Consider the following 27,534-nt stretch of genomic DNA (forward strand, 5'->3'; position numbering starts at 1 on the left):
ATATGTGAACAATACATACGTACATATGTTGTCACGCTTTATAATAATAAAAGAAAAAACAAAAAGCAAACGAATGGATATTTATATTATGGATATTATATTATATGCATAAATCAGAACGAGCAAACAAGTTTCAAAAAATACCAATTTCATTAAAAAATATTTATTATTAATTCGTTTTTATTTAATTTCATGATTAGGTGCCGTCGCTCTTAACTCTATTCACCAATACAATTGTACCTAAATTGTACTTTTAATGTACTATTCTACCTGGTACTCAGTGCGGTAAGATAGAAGCTTAATAAAACTTAATTTACTTTAATTTTAAGACCTATTAAAAGCATCAAACGTTATTTTTTCGGTCTTTCCCTTATGAGTATCTTCTTAAAGAATGATGATTTATGATAAAAGTTCTTCCACAAAGACTCTTCCATCTTCAATTACTTAAAGAAATCATAGAAAAATGGCCCTGTCTCGTCTAACGGTTTAGTACTGTAAATATTGCCCGTTACGCCACTTCTCGCCACTTCAGTTCTTTGCAATAATCTTGAAAACAAAAAATTAAGAATTATATTTTCCATTTCCAGCCATTGATAATACCATATATTTTGCTCGATGTTACACTGTTATGTATTTGTATACAAATAAAATCAGTTAAAAATTCAAATTTTGAATGACAGCAAGCCGGAATGTACTATTTGTGGGCGCTGTTGGATATATGTATCTATTCTTGCGGAGTAGAAATGCAAACGTGTTTTTATCTAATTATTAAACAATCAAATGACTACCGGGTATAGGGTTAGTAAGTTTTAAAATCCATATAATCGACTTTCATTTGACTGAGTTAACGAGATTAAATTTGTCTTTTTGAATTTTTCTAGCCGGCTGGCACTTTCTCGCTAGCTTTTCTCCATTTTTTTTGTGCCTGCCTTTCTTTCTGTTGACGAAAGATAGAATATTTCTGCATTCTGACCGTGCCCAGAATATACACTTTTTGCTTTTCAGTATGTATCGTTGCCTTTCCAGTATTAATCGGCTATTTATTTGCTGATCGTAGTACTCTTCAGCAAAACGCCTGCTGCAAAGGTTTCCATCGATTGAAATACAGGCATGCATTCTTATCGTTTGCAAGTGAATATCATCCCTGATTCGATCGATGGTAAATTTGGCTGATCTGAGTACCATGCTTTGGCCCATTGTCAAAATAAAAATCCGTTTCTTAGAGGGCATCATTGTGCGATTCAATAGTAAATAGTTTCATAATGCGCTGTTACACGCATTGAGGGTAAATTATTTTACTGTGCTGTTTAGTGCCTGCCGTTTTTAGTAGCCTACAACTCTGTACGTTGAATTTTGTGCTGTTATTGGCGCAAATGGTGTTAATGGGAAAAAATTTTGCGCTCTGTGGCCGATAGCTATCGATAGGCAAGGTTGTCGATAGTTTCCATCACTACGACTAGCCTAGCCTATCCATAGTTTTTTTTTTGTATCCAAATCCAACCGTAAAATAAGTTTAAACAAATCATATAGACATAAGTTTCATTTTTTTCCTTTGGTGTACCATTAATTTATTTTTTAAGTGCGCATTCAATAAGAAAATGTCATCGCGAAGGTAAATCCAATAAGAAATACGACCATGTACTTACACACACACCCGCACGCCCTCACGCATACACTGGCGAGTGTGCATGGCATATGTACACACGTTACACTCGCCGTCTCCACCGCCCAGGGCCCAACACATTCGTTCACACGCACACTGGAACGCACACACGGCACACGCTCCCAACTGGGCTATTTACATATGTATAAGTATATACAAAAGGCAAAAAGAAGCAGAAACAACATTTTTGAGATAAAAAGTGCAACAAAGTGCAAGAGAATTGCCTGCCGCCCCATCATCAGCAATGGGAAAGAAGCAGGGGCATCCCAATGAACTGTTACTCTTACAGCTGTTGCTGGGGCTGGCGTGGGTCCGACACGGTTTGGGGTACTGAATCGAATCAAATCGCCCATGTAGCGAGATTGGGGAAGGGAATGAGAATGAGGTTTGATGGAATAGCATGTACATATGTATGTATGTAGATACAATATTATTCAGGATATGAACGATCAGCAGTAAATAAACAAACGACTGACTCTTTCACCATGCTGATCCTTTGTTTGCCCGCGCAGATGGTTCCACCCAACGATATCTGGCATCGAAGCTGAGAAATTGCTACAGGAAGAAGGTTTTGATGGCTCGTTTCTTGCACGTCTCTCCTCCTCGAATCCAGGCGCCTTCACGCTCTCCGTTCGCCGTGGCAACGAGGTTACCCACATCAAAATCCAAAACAATGGCGACTTCTTTGATCTCTATGGCGGTAAGTGGTATCCTCCAAGTGCTATCAAAGGAATTTTCTAACCTTCCCCGACCTTGCAGGTGAAAAGTTTGCCACACTGCCGGAACTGGTACAATATTATATGGAGAATGGGGAGTTGAAGGAGAAGAATGGCCAGGCCATTGAGCTGAAGCAGCCGCTGATATGTGCAGAGCCCACCACGGAAAGGTGAGTCCCAGTTACATACATACGTTCTCTTACATGGTATGGTATGGGCTTTGGAGCTACATCTGTGTGTTTTTGATCACCGAAGTAATGTGGAGATGTTGCCCCTGCACCCAATACAGTGCCTATGACAAAAATACAGTGAGTCCTGGGCGAACTCTAGTGGTTCCTTAATGTGTGTCCGCGCAAGGCAGATGCTCAACAATTTATTCAAAATATTTAAATGCAAAATGATATATGTATGTATCTATATATTCCGACTAACGCCTAAGTTAAATATAAATTCAAATGCAAATGGGAAAGCCTCTCCCCCGGCTTTTCATAATTGATATTGATGATTTGTACAGGGCCGCGACCATCCATCCCTTTCAAGTGATTTGTTTTTGATTTGCTTACGCCTCTTTTTCTAGAGCCCGTCCTAATCTGACAGCGAACAGCTGTCTGTGAGAAATTTCAATTATACGTTGATGCAATTGTGTCACGCGTCTTCGATTTGTGAAATCGGATACGGTACTCGTACTCGTAGTCGTAGTCGTATTCCGGAGTAAATAAACACTTGGCGAATTATTTACTATGTTGTTTATGAACGAAAAGACGCACACACACACACACATGTCCACACATGTATGGCAGAAGACTCGCTGTCTGCTGATGCGCCCGCTGTTATGTGCACACACATACATAAGTGCGCATTGCACTTAACAGTTAATAACTGTTAATGCAATGCTGTCCATGGACTGTTGTTGATGCACGTTTGCTAATGGGTTTTCTGGCTGTTGCTCAGGAACTTGTCGAATTTATCGTAGGTGTGTGCGGTTTTCTGGATTCAATTTGAAATCAAATCGACTCTTTTTACGAAAAGATCTTGAGGACCCCACAGAACATTGCTCAGGATAGAGTTTTTTTAAAATTGTATTTAATTGCATGTTTTAAGCTACTTTAATTACTCTGTGGAACGAAATCGAATCGAAACCATATATTTCTGATAGACTAGGGGCTCTAGGAAGGTTTTTTTTATGGATAGGAGTTTTTTGGTTCAATTTTGTTTTTATATACATATTTATGAGAAACAAAGTTTTGAAGAACTTTGCAATTATGGAAAAGATAATCGGCCTATTAAACGTTGTAGCTTCAGCTTACCGTCTGGGAAATATTAAGCTTAAATAAAGTCGAAGTATCTATAAAACTTTACATTTGATACCTTAATATTATCCAGATTGCATATTTTCGTTGGTTGTTCAATGATCAGATCCCCTACAAGAGGCAAGCTAAAACCATCTTGCTTCTGCTGCAGATTTGAAAAAATTTGTAATTTGGAGACCAGGTTTTAAGACGTTCGAAGAATTAGAGAGATTATAATTTACTGGTTACAAAACCAGGGATGTCCAGGGTTGGACTTTTACAGGCAAAACTTAAATTGACTGGAGGAATATTTTGTTGTTGGACGAGTCCAAGACTTTTTTCTTTTTGGTCGTGGATGCCGTTAGTATGATAGATAACCGTGGTTATCTGAATTTTCTACAAAATATACTTTCAAAACTGTAAAAATGCGTGTGGCCGTTGTTCGGTCATTCCAGCAAAAAAAACGAGGGGGAACGTTGTGAGTTGCAGCGGACACCGCAACTCTACAGTTATACCCGATACTAAGTCAGTATGGCTCTCCTCCGGCAGACGCCGGACGACACGACAAAGAGTGCGTGCGAGAGAGGCAGAAAATCAGTCTGAGCGTGACTTCGGGGGCTGCGTAGCCAGTGCAAATTGATTTGTTCCTTTTGGCTATAAAAATGATCTGATCTGATCCAGATTCAGCAATCTGATCATTATCTATGATTCTGCGTTTTTAGTTTTCTCGAATCTGCAATATTGTGGATGCAACAGATTTTCGTCCTTTGTGGGGGCGGAAGGGGGTGGGGCGAAATTTTGAGATATACGTTTTAAAGTGAGATCTAACAGGAGTGCGGATACCAAATTTGGTTACTCTAGCCTTAATAGTCTCTGAGATTTGTGAATATTCCCAGATTTTCATCCTTTGCGGGGGCGGAAGGGGGTGTGGCGAAATTTTGAAACAAACTCGTCTCGGTCCGATATATAAGGAGTGTGGATACCAAATTTGGTTGCTCTAGCTTTTATAGTCTCTGAGATCTAGGCGCTAATGTTTTACTCTAAGCAAAGCCGGCTATGCTACGTGTGGGTTAGAGAGAGACAGGGCGAGAAAAAATGAAATTGTTTTCTTGATGCTGGCTATAATAATAATACGATCTTATTCAAACTCTGCAGTCTAAAAGATATGGTCATTCTCTACGATTCTGCGTTTTTGGTTTTCTCGTATCTTTAAAATTGTGGATGCCACAGATTTTCGTCCTTTGGGGGGGCGGAAGTGGGCGGGGCGAAGTTTTGAAATATTTTTGTAGCAGTGACATATCACAGAAGTCTGGATCCAAAACTTCGTTGCTCTAGCTCTTATAGTCTTTGAGCACTAGGCGCTAATAGGGACGGACAGACGGACGGACGGACAGACGGACAGACAGACATGGCTCAATCGACTCGGCTATTGATGCTGATCAAGAATATATATACTTTATGGGGTCGGAAACGATTCCTTCTGGACGTTACACACATCCACTTTTACCACAAATCTAATATACCCCAATACTCATTTTGAGTATCGGGTATAAAAACGCCCATTTTCACTACTATTATTTTTCCCAAGCCTTTTTCCACATCTAAATTTGTTCCTGCAAATTTTGATTTATCTAAACTATAAAACTAATTGAAGCCCTTATACAGGTCTTGGGAATGCAAAATCAAACACTTAAATAAAGAACAATATTTCAGAGACGAAATCAATGAGTACTGTTCTGATTTGTTCGGGATGCAAGTCAAGTTATTTATGTTAAGAGTGAAAATTAACTACACTTAAAGTTAAAAGTAATTAAATCTTCAACTCAAATCACAAATTATTATCTCAAATGCACAAAAGAGGCGAGAGATAATAAACAATAAACAAAATAAAATTAAATGTAAACTATTTAAGAGGAGAAGGTACAATGAATGCGTAAAATCGTTGATATTTCGTTATTCTTTGGTTTAACCAGACTTAAATTCGTATGGCACATACATATGTACGATCAAGATCAAGAAATCAAGAAATCGATCAAGAAAGACAGAACTTCCATTGTAATTTATGCTTTATGTGCTGTAATGATTATATGGGGGTTGTTTTAAGGAGTCGAAAAAACGTCGCTTACCATTACTATTACTATTGCAAACAGGGCTCGCCATGTTTATAATCCCACGTAGCCCCTGGCGGACGCGGTAAGCCAAAAAGGGCATCTCGAAACTGTTCACTCGTCAGAGGCACATAAGCCAGTGTACGAGAAACAGCTGATTCCAGATTGGCAACCTGCAGAAGACGGCAGCCGATCTCAGCAGCCAGGAGACCCGGCTATAGAGAGGCAGATACGCAGACTTCGCCAAAAGCTGCTGAAGATCGGTGAATGGAGACGCAAGACTGAGCAAAAGCAAGACAGCAAAGATGATCTGCTCTTGAGCCTCAGGAAAACACTAAACCAACGCGTAGAAGATGAAAGCATTATTTTAGCTAGCGAACGTGACCATTAAACGTTATCTATCGATCAAAAAATATATTCAAAATGTTGTTATTGTAAAGCTTCTAGACATTGTAGCACCGTGTTTGTGAGCTGACTAATATCTGATTTCGTTTAGAAGTTATTTTTGGACCGAAGGCCCCACTGTGCGTCGCCAATATCAGGAGATTTTAGCGCCTGGGCTACGGAATGGATGTCCACCACAACGGATGCCAGGGGCCGTGTCCTGGTGGTTCCTAAAATCGCTGGTTCCAACCCTCGAGGAGGCACTACAAGGAAGCAACTCTGGACATACCCACGGCAATACCCGGCCACAATCAGCGGTGCAAAACTGGAGGCGATCGTCAGGCACCAAATCCCAGCGCAGGATACGTAGGTAGATAGGACCGCTGACACGAGGCACCGTGAAATACTATGCATGATGGAATCCTGCGCCTGGACTTCCAACAGGAGCCGAGATTGTGGGATTATCTTCAATGAGTCTCGGTCGCGGTCGTCAAAAAAACCCTCGCAAAGACGGAGTGCACCATGAACGACGCCATCAAAACCATATGTGGTTGGCTAAGCCTGGTTGGGCTCGAACTTCCCGAACACGAAATTTAAGCGATAGCAGGAAACATGTGGAGACGGCGAGGATAACCGTAGGAGGAGCCTCCATTGTGTCAACACGAGCCATAAGGTACATGGGAGTCATGCTTGACACCCGGCTATTATTTAGAGAGCACCTGTAGGAGACACACGGCATCGTTATGGCAGTGTCTCGAATGATGCTAAACCATAGAGGCCCAAAGTCAACGAGCAGGAAACTTCTTATCAACGTTGCAAAGTCTTCCATACTATACGCAGCGCCGATATGGGCTCAGTATACGATCGTCAAAGGTTACATCAAGGGAATAGAGTCAGACTTCAGACTTGGAGCCCTGCGGGTCAGTTGATCATCAGCCGCATCATCATCAGCTCTCAGTAGAGATGGGATAGTATGGTATCTGGCCGTTGGACCCACTAACTAATCCCCAACATTGCAGCGTGGATAAACCGGCGGCATGGGAACTTACGTTCGGATTGACGCAGGTTCTCAGCGGACATGAGTGCTTCAAGGAGTGCCCGCATCGCTTTAGCCACGAGGAGGACGAGCTATGCACCAGCTGTGGAATAGCAGAGAACGGCCTGACCACATGCGTCAGATTCGTAGAAGCCCGCGGACGAGCAGAAGGCATCCTAGGTGTGCCCTTCACAGTGGAAGGTCTGGTACTTGCGACGGATATCGCGACGGAATTGTGGTGGCTGGGCCGCATTCTTAACAGGCTAGCCAGCCTCCCCGAAAACGAATAGAACGTTAAGCTGTAGCCCCGTTTTTATCGGCTAAAATGATTTCTACTAGAAAATAATATTAATCATTTTGGAAATCACAAGAAAATAAATTGGTTTTCTTCCAAAATATGGGCCATTTGGATCACTGTGCATTGCATTGTTCATTTCCTTATTGCTGTTACCTGTCATTGCTATTGATATTTTTATATTGGGTCTCTATTTATTGTACATATTTTTGCCTGTTGTCCAACTCAATCTCCAGCTCCTTCTCCTTCTAAGTCCATCCATATTTTATACGTGTCTTTTAGTCCCCTTCCTCTCTGAGTGGATATCTTATTTTGACTGTCATCGTTTGTCTCGTTTCGTTTCAAACCCTTTAATTTCATTCAATCTCATTCCATTCCGTTTTTTTCGTGAGCTGCATTTCAAGCATACTAACGGTCAGCCACCTCGTTTGCTGATGTCCACGCCCGTTCACTCTGTACATTGTACATACATATGTACATGCATATGTCTACGTACCGCCTCCTCGGGCAGTCTATATTTGGTCGGGTCTCCTCTCCACCGCCCTTCTCAGGCAGAACTCGAATTGCCTTGATCAAACCCGGCCACCGGGGAGTACCCGCTCCAAGCTATATGCATACATTACTATGACCAATTCGTGCATTTGCTAATGATTTAAAACCTGTGTGGCTACCGTTGGAGGCTACCTTCCTTCTCATTCAGAATTATGAAATGCAACATTTAGGAAACGTTAGGAAATGATTTCTTATAGGACCATGCTAAGTTCTGGAAAAGAACATAATTTCACAAGTTGAGAAGAATAAATTTTGGATTTTATTGGCTATAATAAAAGTATACATACATACATATATAGACTATATTTGGACTCGCTTAAAACATTGCGGTAAAATGCTAGAGCTTTAGTTGGATCTGGAAATTCTTTCGGAGTCCCCGCAAGTTCGCAATATTATCATGTCAATTGTTTAGAATGAGATTCTCCATTTTGCATTGTTGGTTTTCTTTAAACCCCATACTTAAAAAGAATAAAGGGGTGTATTAGATTTGTGGTGAAAGTGGATGGATGTAACACCCAGAAGGAAGCGTTTCCGACCCCATAAAGTATATATTTTCTAGATCAGCATCACTAGCCGAGTTGATATAGCCATGAGCTCCTAGATCTCAGAGTCGATAAGAGAGCTAGAGCATTGGCTTCGCAACGCCATCAAAGCGCTTACTCATTTTCTGTCTCTCTCTCACACGCTCTTTATCGTGCAGTGTGTGCCCTCTGGCGGAGGCATACTGAGGAGGAGGCTTAATAGCACAGATAGGGACTTCTGGAACCTGTAAAGCTCTCAAACCACTTACTTTCCTCACAAAGTAAGTCAAGTCAATGAACGTGATAAATCTAGGTGTTTTTGATGATACGACAAGTATAAATAAAACTGTACAAAAGTGATAGTGAAGGAGTTTCGTATCATTTCATTCCTTGAATTTCATACTGTGCCCTCCCAAATACAAGACCCACAAACAGGTACTCATTTTTGCTCCCCGTCATGTACTGTTCATGACGTTAACAGTTCCATCAGCCAGCGCCCCACAAGCCCCTTTGTGACGTTTTCTGGGTCGGCCCGTCTGGCTTAGTTATTTTTAAGGCGCTGCGACCTGAGCTCGTTTATTTATAGCTGCAGAAGGTTTTGTCCAGTAATACTTAAATCCGGAAATATATAATTTTGATTTGCTCTCTTAAAACGTCGAATGACGTCAAGGGAGGGAGGGTATTGGATGACATCGAATGAAATTTGATTGGGCTGCTACTGCGAACATAATTGGTAGCCAACGCGGGTCGGAAGAACCACAACTAAAACTTGATAGTAAATTCTATAAATACATGTAGTACATACATACATGTGTACAGATTTAAGGGTAGCATTCTTTATACGGTGTAAGCGGGATCGGTATTTTTTTCGCACAATTTTGTTTGTGCGATATACAATATAATAGCCTTTTGATAAATAAATCGTTGTAACCATGCTGGACGAACAAAAAATTAGAATGGCTTGCCTTGGACCGTTCTGAATGAAAGTGGATCCCCGACATGAGACACTTTCTCGATGTCCGACCTTCTCTCTTTCAATTTCCCTGGGGCAATCCACAATCCACAATCCAATCCAATCCAATCCCCAGTCGCATTCATTCGCATTTAGGTGCCCCCAACAGGCATTGATCTTGACCTTTGGTCGAATTAGAATTCCGATTGGAAAGCGAATGGAAAATCATTCGATGAGATGCAGCTTCTAGCAGCTGCTGCTGCAGCTATTACAATTTCTGTTTATTTACTTGCTCATTTAATTGTGGCAATTAAAGATGATAATTGCTCGTTTGCTTTAGTTTCGCCGGCTTTCTTCGACTGCTTTGCCGACCCGAGCAGTTGGCCGGTCTGAGCTTCCTCGGAAAAACAAATCTGACGATCATCAATTATATTCTCAAGCTGTATTCTGGCGTTTTGAATAGTGCCTCACCTACTCCATCACTGCAACCCACAGCCCCCATTACCGCATCGCACCGCATCGCAGTTCCCATCTATCTATCCGATTTTGAAGTGCCTGAAATGTTAAATGATTTCAATTTTCACCATTAAGACAAGCCTACAAATGGCCGACAAATTATGCCGTGCACGTTGAGCTGTGGCTCTTAGACGTGTATCTCGATCTCAGCTCAACTTCCCCCTCGTTTTTTTTTGTATCTATGTATATTTATATCTAAGGCAGCAGCACGCCGAGAAGCAGCTACAGCTGAAATAAATACTCTATAGAAATATACGTAAATAAAATTTATTGTGAAAATATATGTACATATATGAATACACCCATATACTCCTCCCACACACTGTCCGCTCTCGATTGGACAGACCCCTGAGGAATTCCATCAGCTACATATCTCCAACATAAGACGGAGAGGCCTCGTCTCCAGACTAGCCGAGCGACATATCCCCGTGAGCTATGATCCGTCCGATCAAGCTGTCACCCTACGACTAGACACTGATTATACAGACGCCACTTGGGTAATTACTCAACCCGACTCGACTTAATGAAAACTGTACTTCGCCGTGCTTCCCCCGTACCAGAATCCCACTCCCAATCAAACTGAAGTGTTTTCGAAACGAAACTAAACTAAAACTAGACTTATAAAACATACAATTCGCTGAGTGTGGATCGTGACGGGTAGTTACGCTGCGAAAATACAACGGGTATATTTTGTTGTACAATTTTAGTCCCATTGATTTGTTGACTTTAAAGTTTTTCAATTGAACTACACTTAGAGAACAATTATTCCTGAAATGTTTTGTCTAATCCAACTGAAAACATACACAAAAGGTATACATACATATACATATATCGTTGTCCCTTCCTCTAAACATAAACATTTAAAGGAATTTTTGCCATTTCGAAGAGAGTAAACCGAGTCAACTGGATAAACTGAACAGTCGATCGCGAGTCTCTATTACATTAAAGAGATCGGATGAACTGAAATCAGTGACACTTGAGTTGGGATTGGTATTTCGTAGTCTCGAAGCTCTCACTGATCTTTGAGCTTTCATGGGTCTAGTCTGACATTTCTCCCATTAGCTACAATCTTTCCTGAGGAATTTCTTCAGTTCTAACAAATTATCTGTAGGGCTGAGTTTTTATTCCTTATTTTTTCGACTCTAACTGAACTTTGGACATAATGTATCTTCATAGTATGCACTCGTACGCATCCATAGGTCTGTACGTGTCATACGTATGTACATATGTATGCACATACGTATGTACGTGGGTCTTAATGTTCGATCGTTATATTTAGTATCCTTAACTGCCCAGAGCATGACAATTTAAAGCTCGCATCACGAACGTCTGCGACTGGGCGGCAACCGCAAATGCGACTTTCAGGCAATTATTTATTCAGGTAAATCCCTCGCTTAAATACACCGTCAAAGAAAAAAGAAGCACAAAAAAGCCCCAAATGAGGGATCAGAGAAATGAAATACGGAATAACACAGGAAAGGCCGACAGTATTTTGCTGGGAAATAGCGAAATATATAACTTTTTTGGGAGGACTAGAAAATATACAATAAAAAAAAGATTGAATTTTCTCCAGCAAGTATGGAATTATCCAATATTTGCGGCTTTTTCTCGGTTCATCGTCCTCCTCCAGGGTCACAGTAAGAGCCGGCAATCCCACAGTTAATACATTTCCCTCTTACTTTCAAAAATAGTTTGAATTTGCAACAAATCTAATTTAAGGCTTAAGGCTAAAATAATAAAAATAGCCGTGAATCCCCGGCCGATTTATGGGCTGATCTGGTTTGGAAAGTGCTACGTGCAAGACACACGTATGCCCCAACAGATCACTGAGTATATGTGTATTTAAATACATATGTTACAGTTATCGTAAATCCCGAGGGATATGTGGTTAAACAGAATGTGAACAATTCGCGATGATGAATGGGCGTGTGGAACTGTATCGTAAATTTCGAAGTGCAAATATCGATAAAGTATCTAAATACCTGTTAAAGGTCGCCCCAGTTCATTCTCTGACTCGGTGCCACGAGAGAGCGATCGCGAACGCTATTCATGTTCTAATGATAATTCCTGCACTCCGATCGTCCCCATTCCACCCAATCACCAATATTCTAGCTATTTCCGTCCGTTGAATATATTTCTCTCTCCCTATCATGTATATTCTGAGTCGGAAACCCTTCTACCCTCTACATGAATTTGATTTACGCCTATTCTCTTCGAGTATCGGGTACTAGGTATGGTATTAGGTACTCAAAATGATATTTTTCTAGATAGGTATGCCAGAAAAATTTGATATTTTCATATCGGAAAACGATATAAAAAATGTGTTTATGAAATGTGTGATGATGAAGATGATCTTTGCTAGTTTGAAATAAGATCATGAACGTCGGAATATGACGATGAGCGAACGAGACTCTCTAGTCAGAAGAAAAACCCCCCGGATGGGATCAATTGACGAATATTCGAGAGGCATAGACATAGCAAAGTAAAAAATGGTTAAGAGCTACGTTAACTGCTTTACGCTAGATAAGAAATCAGTTCTAGTCAATGCTTAGAAGATAATTTACGGGGGCGCGGCTGCTTTGTTGACTGCATGAAAAATAGGGTGCAATAAAGCATAGATAAATATATAGGTATAGACATATAGACATAGTATAAGTGGAATCCATCACGAGGACACAGTGCAATGCATGGTTTTTTCATAGGGACTTGACATAACTTGAAGTGTAGTGCAATGCGAGCTGTTTTTTACTTCATTTTTAATTTCGTTCTAAGAAGGAAAGGAATGATTAAACACGTTTAAATCAACTATTTCCAATCAGACAATAAACAAGTATATATGGAAAGTAAAGGTAACTGTGTGAATGTATAATAACCGTATTCCTTAGCCAAAAGTAGTATCGTTTCAGGGATTAAAAGTGACCGGATTCTCGCGTATTAATGTAGCTAGTAGCGCAGTTTCGTCTTTTAAGACCCTACTTACCTTTTGGGCCATTCCAGCCCCTTCTCTAAAAATTATTGATCAATCAAAATGTATAATTACATATGTATAGATCTTGCGAAAACATATGTTATCTTTATAAGCTCACAGCTGGTCCAATATCGATAAAAGATTAAAAAAAAAAAGTGTCGATAGTCCGGATATTTTATTGGTAATGGAATCCATCATTTCGATGTTCGAGTCCTTCTCTCATCGCGAGTAGTGCGAAGAGAGGGGGCAGCTGAGGAGCACGTGCTCGGCGTCTTCAAATTACCTCAGGTCTACCTTAAATTCTCCAGGTTTCATAATTTTCGTGTGTATTTCTGTTTCTGTTTCACTTCCAGCGAAAAACCGATGACGAAACGATGCAAAATGGTAAACAAAAAAAAATAGTTAAACTTCGTCATAAAAGCTCATTCCAGGGGGGGGGGGGGGGGGGGGGGGGTGAGACGTGTGGAGGTGTATCTAAGATCGCACTTCGGATCGATGGGGCAGTCGCACGTCGTCCAATTTTGCTGGTGAAAAAAATGCGTGGCACGTCCGCTCCTCTGACGTCTGTGCTGTAAGAGAGCTAGGCCAGCACTAGTGCCATCTCTTTCGCTCGCCACCTCAGCCCCTCCCCTGCTCCTTTCTTGCCTAAATGGCCGTCACAATTGTGTTGTTCGGTTTCAATTTCATTTCCGCTGGCAGGCAATGTACTGTGCTTAAAGCTTCGTCTTACAAGCCAACACACATCAAGAAATTACCATTTTTAGATTCGAATTAATTCTCTGCTTGCCTTTCGAAGCATATACAGATACATACATACATATGTATGTATGTATATTCAGAATCTGATTCGGATTCTGATTGCGGGGAGGGTGATTCATCGGGAGTGTGTAACAAGACAGTTACAGTCATCACTCATAAGCATCAAGCACAAGGTGGCTGGACAGTTAAAGTGCAGGCCGTGCTCTCACACTTTCTAGACAACTTTCAACAAGCAAGCAGTTTAGTTAGCCTTTCAAATAGCCTGACAAATGCTGCAGTGCACGCAAGCAGTGCGATAAGCAGGAAAGAGCATGTCTCCACACCCACACCCGCACTCACACCCACACCACAGCCAAACACTTTGACTTTTGGAACGTATTTTGTTTTGCACATTGAAAAAAAAACCCAACAAACAACAACCCCTAACAACGACAGGGCAACGATCAGCGGCATGGGGCGGAGGAGCTGTGGATGAGGAAGGGTTAGCCCGCGCTGCGGTGATTTAAAACAAAAGCGCTGGACACAGCCAGGGAAGATTCATTCATACCCAAGCCCGAGTGCGAGTGCGAGCGGTTAGAACACTCACCAACTCAATTCAAGCGATCTCCAACAGCAGAGTGTGCGAGGAGAGACAAGAGCAGATACAAAGAGCGACGCAGCGACGCAGCGACGCAGCGACGGAGAGCGAGGTGTCAGAGCAACGCAGCAGAGACAACGTCAAGAACGAGGCAAAAAGCTTTAGACCCAGCAGCTGGAGCTTCATTCTCGAGTTGCGGTTCAACGGTTTAGCACACGCACAACAAGCAAGAAGCCGACAGCATCGGCAGCAAGCGTAAAGTACTGTACAAATCGTGTTCGTTGTGTAAAGATCGGTGAAGCAGTCCAAGCAGTTTAGTGGAGCGGCTAAATTTTGCAATCCCAGTAAAGTGAATTTCCTGCCGCGAATTATGCCTTCGGCCACATTTGTCCTCGAACATTTGATGGCGGCACAAACTCGTCTGGACGAGGCCCACAGAGCAACACCAGCGGCTCCCACATCCGCATCCACCTCCACAGCTTTGGCCACTCAAGCAACGAGCAAAGTCGATTCGTATCAGAAGAAATTGTTATTGGCTTTGAAGAAAATTGTGCAATAAACAGAAGCAAACTCCATTCGAGAATACATGCATTTTTCCCCTTTATCAAACTGACTAATATAAATAGTAAAAAAGCTAAACAAACCGAAAACAAATAAAAAACAAACATGAACAAGAACAAGAATTCTAGTTTTACATCGGTGTGCAACTAGTTACATAAAAAAAAGAAATAAAAATAGTCATTTAAAAAAACCCCCAACAACAGCAGAAACAACAACAGTCGACGCGTTATTCCACTGTGGAAATTTTCAGTGCCTGTTCGAATATTACAATATCGTTTTTTTCCTGTGTACCTTTTTTTAGTTTGTGTAGGGAAAGTGCTCAGGCGGCAAAGACACGGCAAGATGCTGTTCAACAAATGCCTGGAAAAGCTGTCCAGCTCGCTGGGAAATGTTGTCAACCAAAAATTACAAGAGAAACAAGTCTACAGCCATAATAATAATAATAATAACAGTTTTAATAATAACTATATTAATAACAAAAACAACAACGTATACAATAAAAAACGAAACTTTGAGTACGAGCGGGCCATTCAGGCGCATTACGGAAGTGCCGGAGGATGCGGAGACGGAGATAGGCACAGGGAGAGGGTCAGAGACAGACCCAAGTCCAAATCGGGCAAATGCCGAATGTCTAAGGCAACCACACCACCTGCACCTGCACCTGCAACAGGAACAGCCACAACAGCAACAACCACAGCAAGCACTACAATGGGGAGTCGCGAGTGCATGAGCCACGATGAGCTGGCTCTGATCATCAGGGGCCATACCAACAACCACCACCAGCTAAATAGACGGCGTCCGGTCTCGGCCCAGGCGTCATCGGCGCCCTCTGCCTCCACATCCACCGAATCCCTGCACCGACTGACCCCACCAAATTTGGTGGCCTCCTATCCCGCCACACCCACCTCCTGGTCGAGCGCACCTCCACAGTTTCCAGCGGGCCTCGGCAGCGGCACCTGCTCCACCAGCACCTTGGTGCTGCTGGCCCACATGCGCGTCCAGCTTTATGGATACACGTAAGTGCGGAGAAATGGCCTGTGAAACGCGATTAACTTATTTGAGGCGCGTGCGAAAGTGAATTTTAATGATTCCCAAAGTGGGGGTGGGACGGAGCTGGCAGATACGAATTTTCAGATACCACTTACCACTTATGTGCTGATTTGGGGGAGTTTTGATATTAAGAGACGCTCTTTGTCTATTCAAAGCAGTTCAAGCAGGAAGAAATGAATGAGTGTAAGCCTAAGCAGTTCGCTGAGGTTCGAAATGTGTAAAAGCAATCGCAATCGAGTTCAAGTAAAGGAGCAAAGCAGATAAAGAATACTAGGCGTTAAGGTCATATACTGATAGAATCGAATGAAATGGAATTGTAGTAAAAGAGAGGTATAGCAGCTCATGAGAGAGTTGGGATAGAACCAAAGACGGCCGTCAAGATAATTTACACGAATAAGGCAAAAGAATGAATGAGTATGGCAGGCAAAGTTGGAGTATATTTAACTAAAGCATTAACGATCAAGAAAACAGAAACAGAAAAGCAAACGCGACATTCCCCCATCCCAATCATCTGTGGATGTGTGAGCGGAGTACCAAATGAGTCGAGACTCTTTGGGCAACCTCCCCTCATTAGCATTAGCCCTAATAAGGTGGCCTATCACACACAGTTGAAGCCACTCCAAAAAAACAAAAAACAAAAACCACATAAACATCACAACGCAAATTGTCATGTGCTGTGCTCAAAATTGCCACGCAAATTGAGTAAATATTTACGCACAGAATTCAACAACAAAAACAACATACATAGATCGTGGAGAGGAAAAAAGTCGTCAATTTGCAATTTAATAATTATGAACGAGTGCTCCCCGTGGAGAGGGAAGGGGAATAAGTGACAGAGTCAGAGATAGAGATAGAGACAGAGCCATGTCTCTTCTTACATATATTGAATGTGACCACTTTTTGTGCTATCTGGACTCCCGCACTCACGTATTCAATTCCAAGTTATTTTATTTAGAGTTTCGCATTGGATTGTTTGGATATATTGGGTCCAAAATGGAACCACAGAGATTAGGGCTAATAGTATGGGGTACTGCCCTATTTCAGAGCGATCGAGGGAGCTTTGTTGGAGAGATTCTTCTCTTATCTGCAACCGTCCAAATGTTTGGCCTGTGTCAGTCATTCGTCCCAGATTCCATTCCACTTCTTAACTTTACTTTAGTCCCGGGCTCTGTCTCGGTCTCTGTTTTTGTGCGGGTTATCTAAGATTGGTAAAATCGCAAATTTCCCGGGAATTTACATATATATGTCTGTGCAAATTTATATATACATATACACCTTGTGTACTCGTAAATTCTCCTATTTTTCGGAGCTGAATTTGGGTTTGGGTTTGGTTTATGTACAAATGAATTCCACTTTCTATATTGGCATACGATATTGATTATGTTCTTAACTAGTTTTGTTTTTCCGGGGTTCTCTGGCAAACGATAATTATGCACAGTGTACCTTTTTCCGAACAAACCTCCTTTTCCACCTTGGCAAGCTCTATCGTTACCCTGTTTTAATCCTATTATTCTATCTTGGCTTATATTGCTGTATTCGTCTGCCATCCATCATTAAATCGATAGCTATTCTTGATCCTCGTTCCGATAGTCGTATTTAATTCCATTCCCTTCGTATCACATCTCCAACTCTACATCATCCCATTCTCATCCTAACTCTTTCCGACTGCGTATCGACTGGTTTGCTTTTGTCCTTTGTTTTCACGTTATTTCTTGATTTTTTTTCAATATATGTCCCGCATACAATTGGTTTTCGAGCTGCTTTGCCTCCGAGATGATTTGTGAGGCATCTTGCCTTTTTCCATTGCACAATATATACAGTTTAATTGTGCAAATTAATTCGAAGAGCTCGGTCAAAGAGCTTGGCTGACATGGAAATGGCCTGTAGGAAGAGGGTATACCGAGGTAAAAGCCCCAGACAGCTCTCCAACTTCTCCGAGAAGCAGCTAAGCGAGAACAAGAAGGTCGCTGACTGCAACAGCAGCTACATATGTACAGCTATGTTTCCACTCCATGAACTGCTTGCGAGCTAGCAGTTGGGCTGGCTAGAGTGCAGGGGTAGGCATGAGCCAACAGTTAACTTCCAGTCTAAAGGCGCGCGCACACTAGTACGCTCGGAGCATTTAGAACAGTTTTCTATACAGTGTGCGCGCGCCCCTTTGAGTCAGTGTCACAGTCAGAGCTGATTAAATGAAGGCGAGCCGGCTTCGGCTCGACTTCACTCTTTTGTTCCCCTCCCAGCAACCCGTTTCTCTGACGCCTTTCCGAGGTGCGTTGGCACACAAAAAAGAAACAAACCTGTGACAAAAGTCATGAAATTATATAATAAGCACAATATTCATACTAAGATTCACAATGTATGCATACATATGTTTTGCATATGTATTTATTTATGTATATGTATGTATATAAATACATGAAATCTGTTTGTTGACCTTAGGCGGCGCTTTCATGAATGGGCCGCAGCTTCCTTCGTTTGTAAATATTGTGGTCGTTACTTCTGTCACTGTAAGTGTAACTGTAAGTGAACCAAAAAGTTGTGAAATTCACTGACGTACTTGAAGATACTCGTATATGCACATCATATGCATCTGGGTATTTTTGTCGGCTGTCATTTACTCAGTCGCCAGTCAGTCGGTCCGATTTAAATCGAGTTGAGGGCCGTAAATATTTTTTGTGTGTGTTATCGTCACAATGCTAAAAGTAAAGATCTACAGAAATATGGGCGGATCGGATCAGATCAAATAAGAGCCCGCCGGGCCATTGATCGGAGGCGAGTCCTTTTCGAAATGCTCCGAAAAAAACAAACACACGTCACGGGTGACTCTGAAAGCTTTTTTTCGGCAGAAATTGTATCTGCCAACAATACTTCGTTACTATGGAGGAAAATGATTTGCAAAGTCATAAAAGAAAACTCTGCATCATTTCCTTGCGACAGCTTTTAAGCTCAGAGAAGCTAACAGATCATCTCTCAACTCAGCTGGCAGTATGCGCGCCCAGCCCAAAAAGCTCAGATCGAAAACTGAAAGCTTCCCTAGCTCAAGCGCGTTTCGGCCCCTCTTTCAGCGCGAGGCCTAAGAAATGTGCTAATCTAGAAGAATGCGCAGTTCATAAACAATCGCGATATTCGTTTGGCAAGAACGAAAATTTAGATACATTACCTTTGGCCCCATGGATACTGTCCAATGAACTACTTTATAATCTTCAAGCAGGACATCATCTTGACCATTGACCAAGCAGACTCGCTTCTCTGATAGAAGCTTTCAAAGGCAGTATTACCAAACAGCACTCGGTCGGATCAGTAGCGGTTCATGTTTCGACCATGCCAGAGTCTATTTTCCAAGCAGTGCATGAAAACTTCCGTTTTGCTAAAAATAAACGACTTTTCATTTGTATCATTCAAACTCGGCTCTCAAGATCCGACCGGATCGGACCGGACCAGACCGTTTGCTTGCGTTTGCTGTTGGAGGCCACCTTGAATCTGTAACAGGCTGACAATACAGGGCGAGATGGGGAGGCGAGACAGAAAAGCAGCATTGAAATGCACGGCAGTGTATGATACGCTCTAATGTAATGTTAATTGTTTCTACATGAATTTCTATTAATAGTACAGAGAATAACACACACACTCACAGACACAAACTAACACTCACAGACACACACGGAAGATGAATTGATTTAGCAAGCAAAAGCATTTAATAAAACTAGTGGGCTGGGGGAGGTACATATGTACATACGTATCGGCATATGTATATCGGCAAAGCTGAGCCGAGCACTTCTATGCTGCCGTATACATAATACATGAGCAGTTGTCTCCCTTGCTCACTCGATGACATATTTTATTGTATCTCTGACCCCGAATCGGAACCGGCTTAAGGACAGTCGATGGATGTCTGTACATCCGTTAATATCTCTGGTTGTTTGTTTGTTTTTTTGCACGACTGTGGCTTAGAGGCGACGAACTCGAGAGCCCAGCTAAGACAGAGCTTAAGTATAGCACATGGTCGATTATGAAATTCAAAGCAAGTTTTTTGAGCCAGTGTTATTTACGTAAAGTGCTAAAAGGCAAAGCCAAAACAAAACCGCAACAATCAACTGGAGCACCGGTGGGCACGTCCTTGCTCCCATCGCTCCTATTGCTCGGAGATTTATTCCTCGAAAACGCACAATATAGTGATGCCCGAATGCATAAAACGAGCGGGAACGTTTGTGACCCGCGGCAAGGGCCGCAGCTCTACTTTTATACACGGTACTCGTCAGTATATATGTAGCATATACAGTAAGCTCCAGAATTGCCGGAGCCGACGAATTTCTGTCTATCTTTTGATAATGCTGCTGATATGAGACGAATTGAGTTATTCGTTAGGGCTGATCTCATCGCACTTGTCATGAGAGATGGGAAAAACATAGAGAGAAGCATAAGTAAAGCATGTAGTTAATTCCCTGAAAAAATATCCGAAATGAACGGGAAATCAATGCAACAAACCATGCTACATCCCTGTTTCATTCATTAATTATCCTATAAATGTAATATTCCAATCTTCCCTCAAGCTTAGCCTCCCAATATGTGTGCTGGTACCATTATCTCAAATAAACTACGTCCACTGCTTGAACATGTAAAGCAGTTCAACGAACAGTTCTTTAGGCCCTCGACTTACACTGGACAAAACAATCATTTTGAAATATAAAAACCTTTAATTACTTTTGTTACATTCCACTACTAATACATTATTAAGGCTATCGATAATTTTTTTAAAATATTTTTTCGATTCTCCGTCAGCTGTGAGCTTTTAAAGGTAACATATGCTTTTGTATCGTATTTGTTGTATTGAAATATCGTGGACTGTAACTTTTGGAATTTACCTGGATTCAATTCAATTCAATTCAAATTCAAAAATATATCTTTAGTACTTTAGACGTTATGGCTTTAATTCCGCTAGATTGGCTGTTTTGCTCAGTGGCAACTGTGGCATCATTCAGCTTTTGTTTTCTGTGTTACGTTCACAGCGAGAGCTCAATCACAAATTCACCCCATGCCATCGGACCCCCTCTGTCCATACCCATGCGCCTTTCTACGTCCATGTCTGTCTGTAAGCACAAGCCAGACCTGGCCAGAGCGGGTCGACTTATATGTAAGTCCAAGACCCAACTAGAAACGATTCAACTTGCACTTTTCCAAATAGTGTATCCGTGTTACTGCCACTTTTAATGTGGTTATAATACCCTTGCAAAGGGTAGAATGTTTCTTTCTGCACGGAGGCGTTCACCTCAAAGATGGAACCAAAACATAACCATTCTTGAGCAGCGCAAAAATTCGAATCAGTTTGCTTTAAAAATCGACTTATCGGCCTGAAACCTTGGTCAGAACTGCAGACATTAGGTGTGTGGAATCGCAAAGATGGGACCGCCATGGAAGCGATCGATCGCTAAGAATAGCCATTGGTTTGATCGATTTGGAAGGGTATCCACCACTTCAGTGGCCGAAAATTGCCTTTCTGGTATTGCTGCCTTGCATTTGACTGTTTTCTTCGGGCTGCTGCTGGCTTGTGCCAGTCGGTTTCGGTCAGTGTATGTTTGTGTCGGCATACGAGTAGACGTACATATGTACAATGTATGTACATACAAGTATTGTATGTATTTGCTTATATTCGATTTGTATTTGCGCTGCTTGGTTTCTACTACGTACATATGTACATAGCAATAGTTTCTGCTGTTATTGGAGGTGCTAGTATTTTCCGCTTTTGCACGCTTCTTATAAAGGCGAGAGTGTATAGTTTGTAAGTGCTATTCGAGCGCGCACGTAGTCGCTCGTCAGGCACTCAGGCACTCAGTCACGCAGTCAAGCAGTCGAACAGTCAGTCGCTCAGTCGTTCAGTCAGTTAGTGGTTCAATCGAGTCGGTGCAGCGGCGGATACGACATTACTAGGTAGAGCACGCGCATCTAACCCTGCAGCTCCTGTTCCACAAATGATACTGATTCTGATACTGATACCGATACCGATTATAATCCTTGAATTTGTTGCTTGTTTGTCGTTTCAGATGGTTTCATGGCAATCTTTCTGGCAAGGAAGCGGAAAAATTGATATTGGAGCGGGGCAAGAATGGTTCTTTTCTTGTCCGTGAATCTCAAAGCAAACCTGGTGATTTCGTTCTCTCCGTTCGAACGGACGACAAAGTAACGCATGTCATGATTCGATGGCAGGTATGTACATACTATACATTTGTACATACATACATACATATGTATATAAAATATATTTCATATATCCTCAAGAAGAGCCCAACAATGTCGAATGCAAATCGATGGAAGCACAAAACAAGCCAGAACGAGAGGTCATAAAGTTCCCCAACGACCTTGCGATTTGCATACGGCTGCATGTGGCCGTATGCACGAGGCTTATGACGTCATACACGAATACACATTCCGCATCTCTAGATAAACGGAGAGCGCTCTTTGCTGTTCTAGTTTCTAGCTATCTATGGCTATGTTCTATGTCCATCGAGGGGCTGTCCGCACAGAGATATTCCACTGTATATGTATCTGTGTCTGTCGGGGGGGGGGGTTTCGCTCTGAGTATCTGCTGGTGTCAACCGATATCTATGGCCAAACATCGGTGTGTCATTTGTGGCCACCACAAAAGCTCTCAGCTTTCTTGAACTTTTCAATGCTCGGGAATGCGGTTTGTGCGGTATATGCGGTATATGCGGTATATGCGGTATATGCGTGACCTGTCACCCAGTGCTGCAGAACTAAACCCGAGGAAGCCGCAGTGGCTCCAACAGCACCTCGTGGCCGTGCGCAAGCAGTTCAAGCTGCCGTGTAAATCACCTAAACCCCAATTGCGGCTATTGTCTCGGTCTCTGTTTCGGTCTCTGTTGCAATTATGCCATTTACATGACAAACTGGCCGTTTCATATGTTCAGCAGTTTTTGCCATTCCTTCTATTCGACATTGCAGTCACGTTTGGGTTCTTCATATTAGTTGTTAGTTAATATTGTCATGACATTCCACTACATTCGCTGCTTCATACCCTTTTCCAGGACAAGAAGTACGACGTGGGCGGAGGGGAATCTTTTGCCACACTCTCGGAACTGATCGATCACTACAAGCGTAATCCAATGGTGGAGACGTGCGGAACGGTGGTGCACCTGCGGCAGCCCTTTAACGCCACCCGCATCACGGCAGCCGGGATCAATGCCCGCGTGGAGCAGCTGGTCAAGGTGAGTCCTGGTTTGCAGCTGAGGATAAGAGGTGAAATATAAATGTATCTCCACACGCAGGGCGGCTTCTGGGAGGAGTTTGAGTCGCTGCAGCAGGACAGTCGGGACACTTTCTCCCGGAACGAGGGCTACAAAACGGAGAACCGTCTGAAGAACCGCTATCGCAACATATTGCCATGTAAGTGGAGCATGCCTAAAGCCTCTCTGGGGAATAATTAAAAGCCCCTTTCTGCCCATCCCACAGATGATCACACGCGGGTGAAGCTACTGGACGTCGAGCACAGCGTGGCTGGGGCGGAGTACATCAATGCCAACTACATCCGACTACCCACTGACGGCGACCTGTACAACATGAGCAGCTCGTCGGAGAGCCTCAACAGCTCGGTCCCTTCGTGCCCGGCCTGCACTGCGGCGCAGACGCAGCGCAGCTGCCCCAACTGCCAGCTGCTGAACAAGACCTGCGTCCAGTGCGCGGTCAAGTCCGCCACGCTGCCCTACAGCAATTGCGCCACCTGCACCCGCAAGTCGGACTCCCTCAGCAAGCACAAGCGCAACGAGTCCTCGCCCCTCTCCGCCAACGGAATCGGGGGGAGCTGCGGCATGAACGGCAGTCCGGTTCCGGGGACCCCCACCAGCGTGACTGGTGCCAATGCCGGGTGCCTGGTTGGGTTGCTGAAACAGAAGCACGTCGGGGATACGACCTACGGGTCCATGACGATCGCGGAGCGGGAAAGGGAGAGGGAGCGCGAGCGGGAGATGTTCAAGACGTACATCGCCACACAGGGGTGCCTGCTGACGCAGCAGGTGAACACGGTGACGGACTTCTGGAACATGGTGTGGCAGGAGAACACGCGCGTCATTGTAATGACCACCAAGGAGTACGAGCGCGGCAAGGAAAAGTGCGCCCGCTATTGGCCGGACGAGGGCAAGTGCGAGCAGTTCGGGTCCGCGCGCATTCAGTGCGTCTCGGAGAACTCCACCAGCGACTACACGCTGCGCGAGTTCCTCGTCTCCTGGCGGGAGCAGCCACAGCGGCGCATCTACCACTACCACTTCCAGGTCTGGCCCGACCACGGTGTGCCCGCGGATCCCGGCTGTGTTCTCAACTTCCTGCAGGACGTCAATACGAAGCAGAGCAATCTGGCTCAGGCCGGCGAAAAGCCGGTAAGTCTAAGCTACAACTATCTGGGAAGAGTCACTACCATATCTCTCTCTCTCTCTTCGGCAGGGTCCCATCTGTGTGCACTGCTCGGCGGGCATCGGACGAACGGGCACCTTCATCGTGATCGACATGATCCTGGATCAGATCGTGCGAAATGGTGAGCCATAGACATAGACTCCCCTGCAGCCGGCGTATAACTAATTCCGTTCCCATCCGTCTATGCACAGGACTGGACACAGAAATAGACATCCAGCGCACCATTCAAATGGTGCGGTCGCAGCGTTCGGGCCTGGTCCAGACGGAGGCCCAGTACAAGTTCGTCTACTACGCGGTCCAGCACTACATCCAGACGCTGATCGCACGCAAGCGGGCCGAGGAGCAGAGCCTCCAGGTCGGCCGAGAGTACACCAACATCAAGTGAGTGTCCATTGAAATAGCCCAGGAGTCCAGGGACATTTACTAAAGCGAATCTTGCGCCTCGTTTATCCAGGTACACGGGCGAGATTGGCAACGATTCACAAAGATCTCCATTACCACCAGCAATTTCTACAATAAGCTTAGTGCCAAGCAAAGCACCAACGACGCCTGGAGTTGGAGGAGGAGCTGTTTTGATGGCGACAGGGGAGCCACTGGGCATGGCGATGGGGATGGGCGCGGCAATGGCCGGGAACAAACATGGCTCCAAGCAGCAGCCCCCGCTTCCGGGATCGGTCACCCACCACAACAACAACAACAACAGCAGCAGCAGTGGCAGTGGCAGTGGCAGTGGCAGCGGCAGCAGTGGGAGCAGTGGGAGCAGCAGCATCTGCAGCAGCGGCAACAGCAGCAATGGCAACTTGAACGGGCTGCTAGGTGGCTTCGGCATGGGCCTGGGACTGGGGCACGGCAACATGCGTAAGTCGCACTTTTACAGCGACTCGCTGAAGCAGCAGCAACAACAGCGCGACGAGCAGTCGGTGGCTCCAGCGGGATCAGGTAAGCAGTCGCAGCCGGTCCGACCCCGGCCCCGGCCCCGCCCCGGTATACTCAAGTTGCTCACCAGTCCCATCATCTTTCAGCAAAATACAAAAACATTCCCAAAGACATGATCGGCCTACGCCAGCCGAACCATGCGTCATCCTATACCGCTGCGTCTCAGTCTCATTCAGCGCCTGCGTCCGCGTCGCTGACCGGGCCGGCGCCACCGACGCCCCCGCCGCGAAAAACATGACAAATGAATTTCTGAATCCTCGTGCCCGGGACATCGTTAATTCTATCGCAATAGACAGCCGAGAACGTCGCCAATCGAAGACCCCTGATCGCGTCCGCGTCCGCGCTCCTCCCCCCGCACCAGTCCCCTAAGATGCGCACAGAAAGTCGCCCTGCCGCCCCCGCCCCCCTTCCCTTTTAATCGTGTTACTATTGTATGTACACTAGTGTGTGTGTGTGTATGTGTGTGTGTTGATTTTTTTTTGTAATAGTTGTAGCTTTATATATATATTTTTTAATTTGTGTGTAATTCTTAGTTGTATATGTATGTATGTATGTACTTTTATTTAATTGTCTCGCTTTAAGTTTAAAATGGACCCCCCTCCCCCCACTCTAATTCAAAAAATTCCTTTCCTGCACACAACTGCAAAAAACTCCCCGCCCTGCGCAGGCATATTTATGTACATATATGTAGTAGATGTTTAAAGAGGAACAAGAAGAGAAGTAACATGAGCGTAGCTGCAGCAATTGCGATGTATGAAGAGAGAATCGCGAAGTATACCAACAAAGGAGAAGAGTAAGCAGACAGGGAATCAAGTTTTGGGCTTGCAAGTGTTGAAAAATCAAAAGGAAACGAAAGAGATTAAGTATAATTATATAGGAAAGCAGGAGAAACGAAAAGAAAAGCGTTGATTGGGACTTCAGTAATGGCGAGAACAGACATCAACAGATGACTACAAATAAGAGAGCATGTTCGTCCCTACGTTTACTTTGCATAGCCTTTGCACAGCTTGATATCTCTATGTGCATATGTATGTACTTTATCCGCCCTATATTCGCCTTACAACCACATCTGTGCACCCACCAGCAGCTGTTTAGCGCCCTCCTGGCATATTCTACAATTGTTTGTCTATTATTTACATACCTTAATGTGTAGGATGTACATATGCACACAAATATGTATGTACGTGCCGAAAATGTGTTTCAAACCGAATAACCAACCTTAGAGCGTTTCCGAAATCAAAAGATGCCTCTTCAACGCATTTTACAGTTGATATCAGTTACCGATTATATGCAAAAGTGCAACACATATATTATATAATAATATAGTTTGCATAAAAACTTCCTAGAAGAAAATTTTGAATTCACTAACGTTTTAGCAAAAAGTTTGCGTATGAATCCTGACCGGTACTGAGCTCGTTTTTCAAACTTTTCAAAAATGCAGAACGAAAAGTGAACAGCAGCTTTTAGATACCAATTGTTTGACAATTTCGAAATTGCAGTCAGCCATGCATGCCCACAATGTTTTGTTAATGTTTTGCGTAAAGCGCTTGTTGAGTGTATGTATGTATGTGTGAGCTGTAGGCCACTGCATATTTTTCTACGATATCTCTATATGTGTTGTATACGTATTCGATAATAATTTATAACGTTTAAGAATGGTGTTACATTTTAAATGGATCAATCGTGTTTGCCGACACTTCTGCAATTCAACTCTAGTTGTGTATTTGTCGCTGTCTCTCTACCTTTCCCCCTCTCTCTCTCTCTCTCTCTCTCTATCTCTCTCAAAAGCACTCTTTTTTTTGTCTCTCTATACATATCTCTCTCTCTGTTTCTGTTTCTGTTTATGTTTTTTTGTCTATGTTCGAGTACTCAGTTCTATATGTAGGTCTTATTTCAAGAGAAAGTATAGAAGGTTGAAACAGAATCAAACTCAATATACGTACAACGTGTGTACCTTGAGCGCTGCCCCGTTTCTGAAACAGAAATCGAAGATCAAGAGAGATCAGAAACTGAAAATCAACGAGAATATAAAAGCCCCTATATATAGGAAAGATGAGCCCACACCCTTGAAAGCAGCCACAAATCGATTAGATATGGATAGTTGAGTAGGAACCTCAATATAAGTAAAATACAATAATTAACATATGTATGTATATTCTTTAGTTTACCTTATTTTACCTTATCTTATGCTTTTGTAAGTGCTTTAAATTGTTATTCATCTTGATCTTGCAAA

At 43.3% G+C, this 27,534-nt stretch overlaps 1 protein-coding gene across 4 annotated transcripts; it reads left to right on the top strand.

Annotated features, from left to right (window-relative positions):
- The first annotated feature begins 1,440 nt into the window (after positions 1-1,440).
- Positions 1,441-27,534, top strand: LOC108162535 (tyrosine-protein phosphatase corkscrew). Of its 4 annotated transcripts, none has more exons than XM_017297335.2 (11): positions 1,441-1,612; positions 2,176-2,363; positions 2,423-2,549; positions 21,986-22,148; positions 22,988-23,167; positions 23,228-23,345; positions 23,412-24,331; positions 24,396-24,486; positions 24,557-24,746; positions 24,820-25,304; positions 25,388-27,534. In XM_017297335.2, the coding sequence occupies exons 1-11, from the start codon at positions 1,599-1,601 to the stop codon at positions 25,537-25,539; spliced, it is 2,628 nt and encodes an 875-aa protein (XP_017152824.1). In that variant the 5' UTR covers positions 1,441-1,598; the 3' UTR covers positions 25,540-27,534. The 4 variants fall into 4 exon arrangements, with proteins under 4 accessions (XP_017152824.1, XP_017152816.1, XP_017152808.1 ...); XM_017297327.2 differs by lacking the exon at positions 1,441-1,612 and adding an exon at positions 1,635-2,118; XM_017297319.2 differs by lacking the exons at positions 1,441-1,612; positions 2,176-2,363; positions 2,423-2,549 and adding an exon at positions 14,318-15,913.

The sequence above is a fragment of the Drosophila miranda genome, chromosome XL (assembly GCF_003369915.1).
Source record: "Drosophila miranda strain MSH22 chromosome XL, D.miranda_PacBio2.1, whole genome shotgun sequence".
NCBI lineage: Eukaryota > Metazoa > Arthropoda > Insecta > Diptera > Drosophilidae > Drosophila > Drosophila miranda.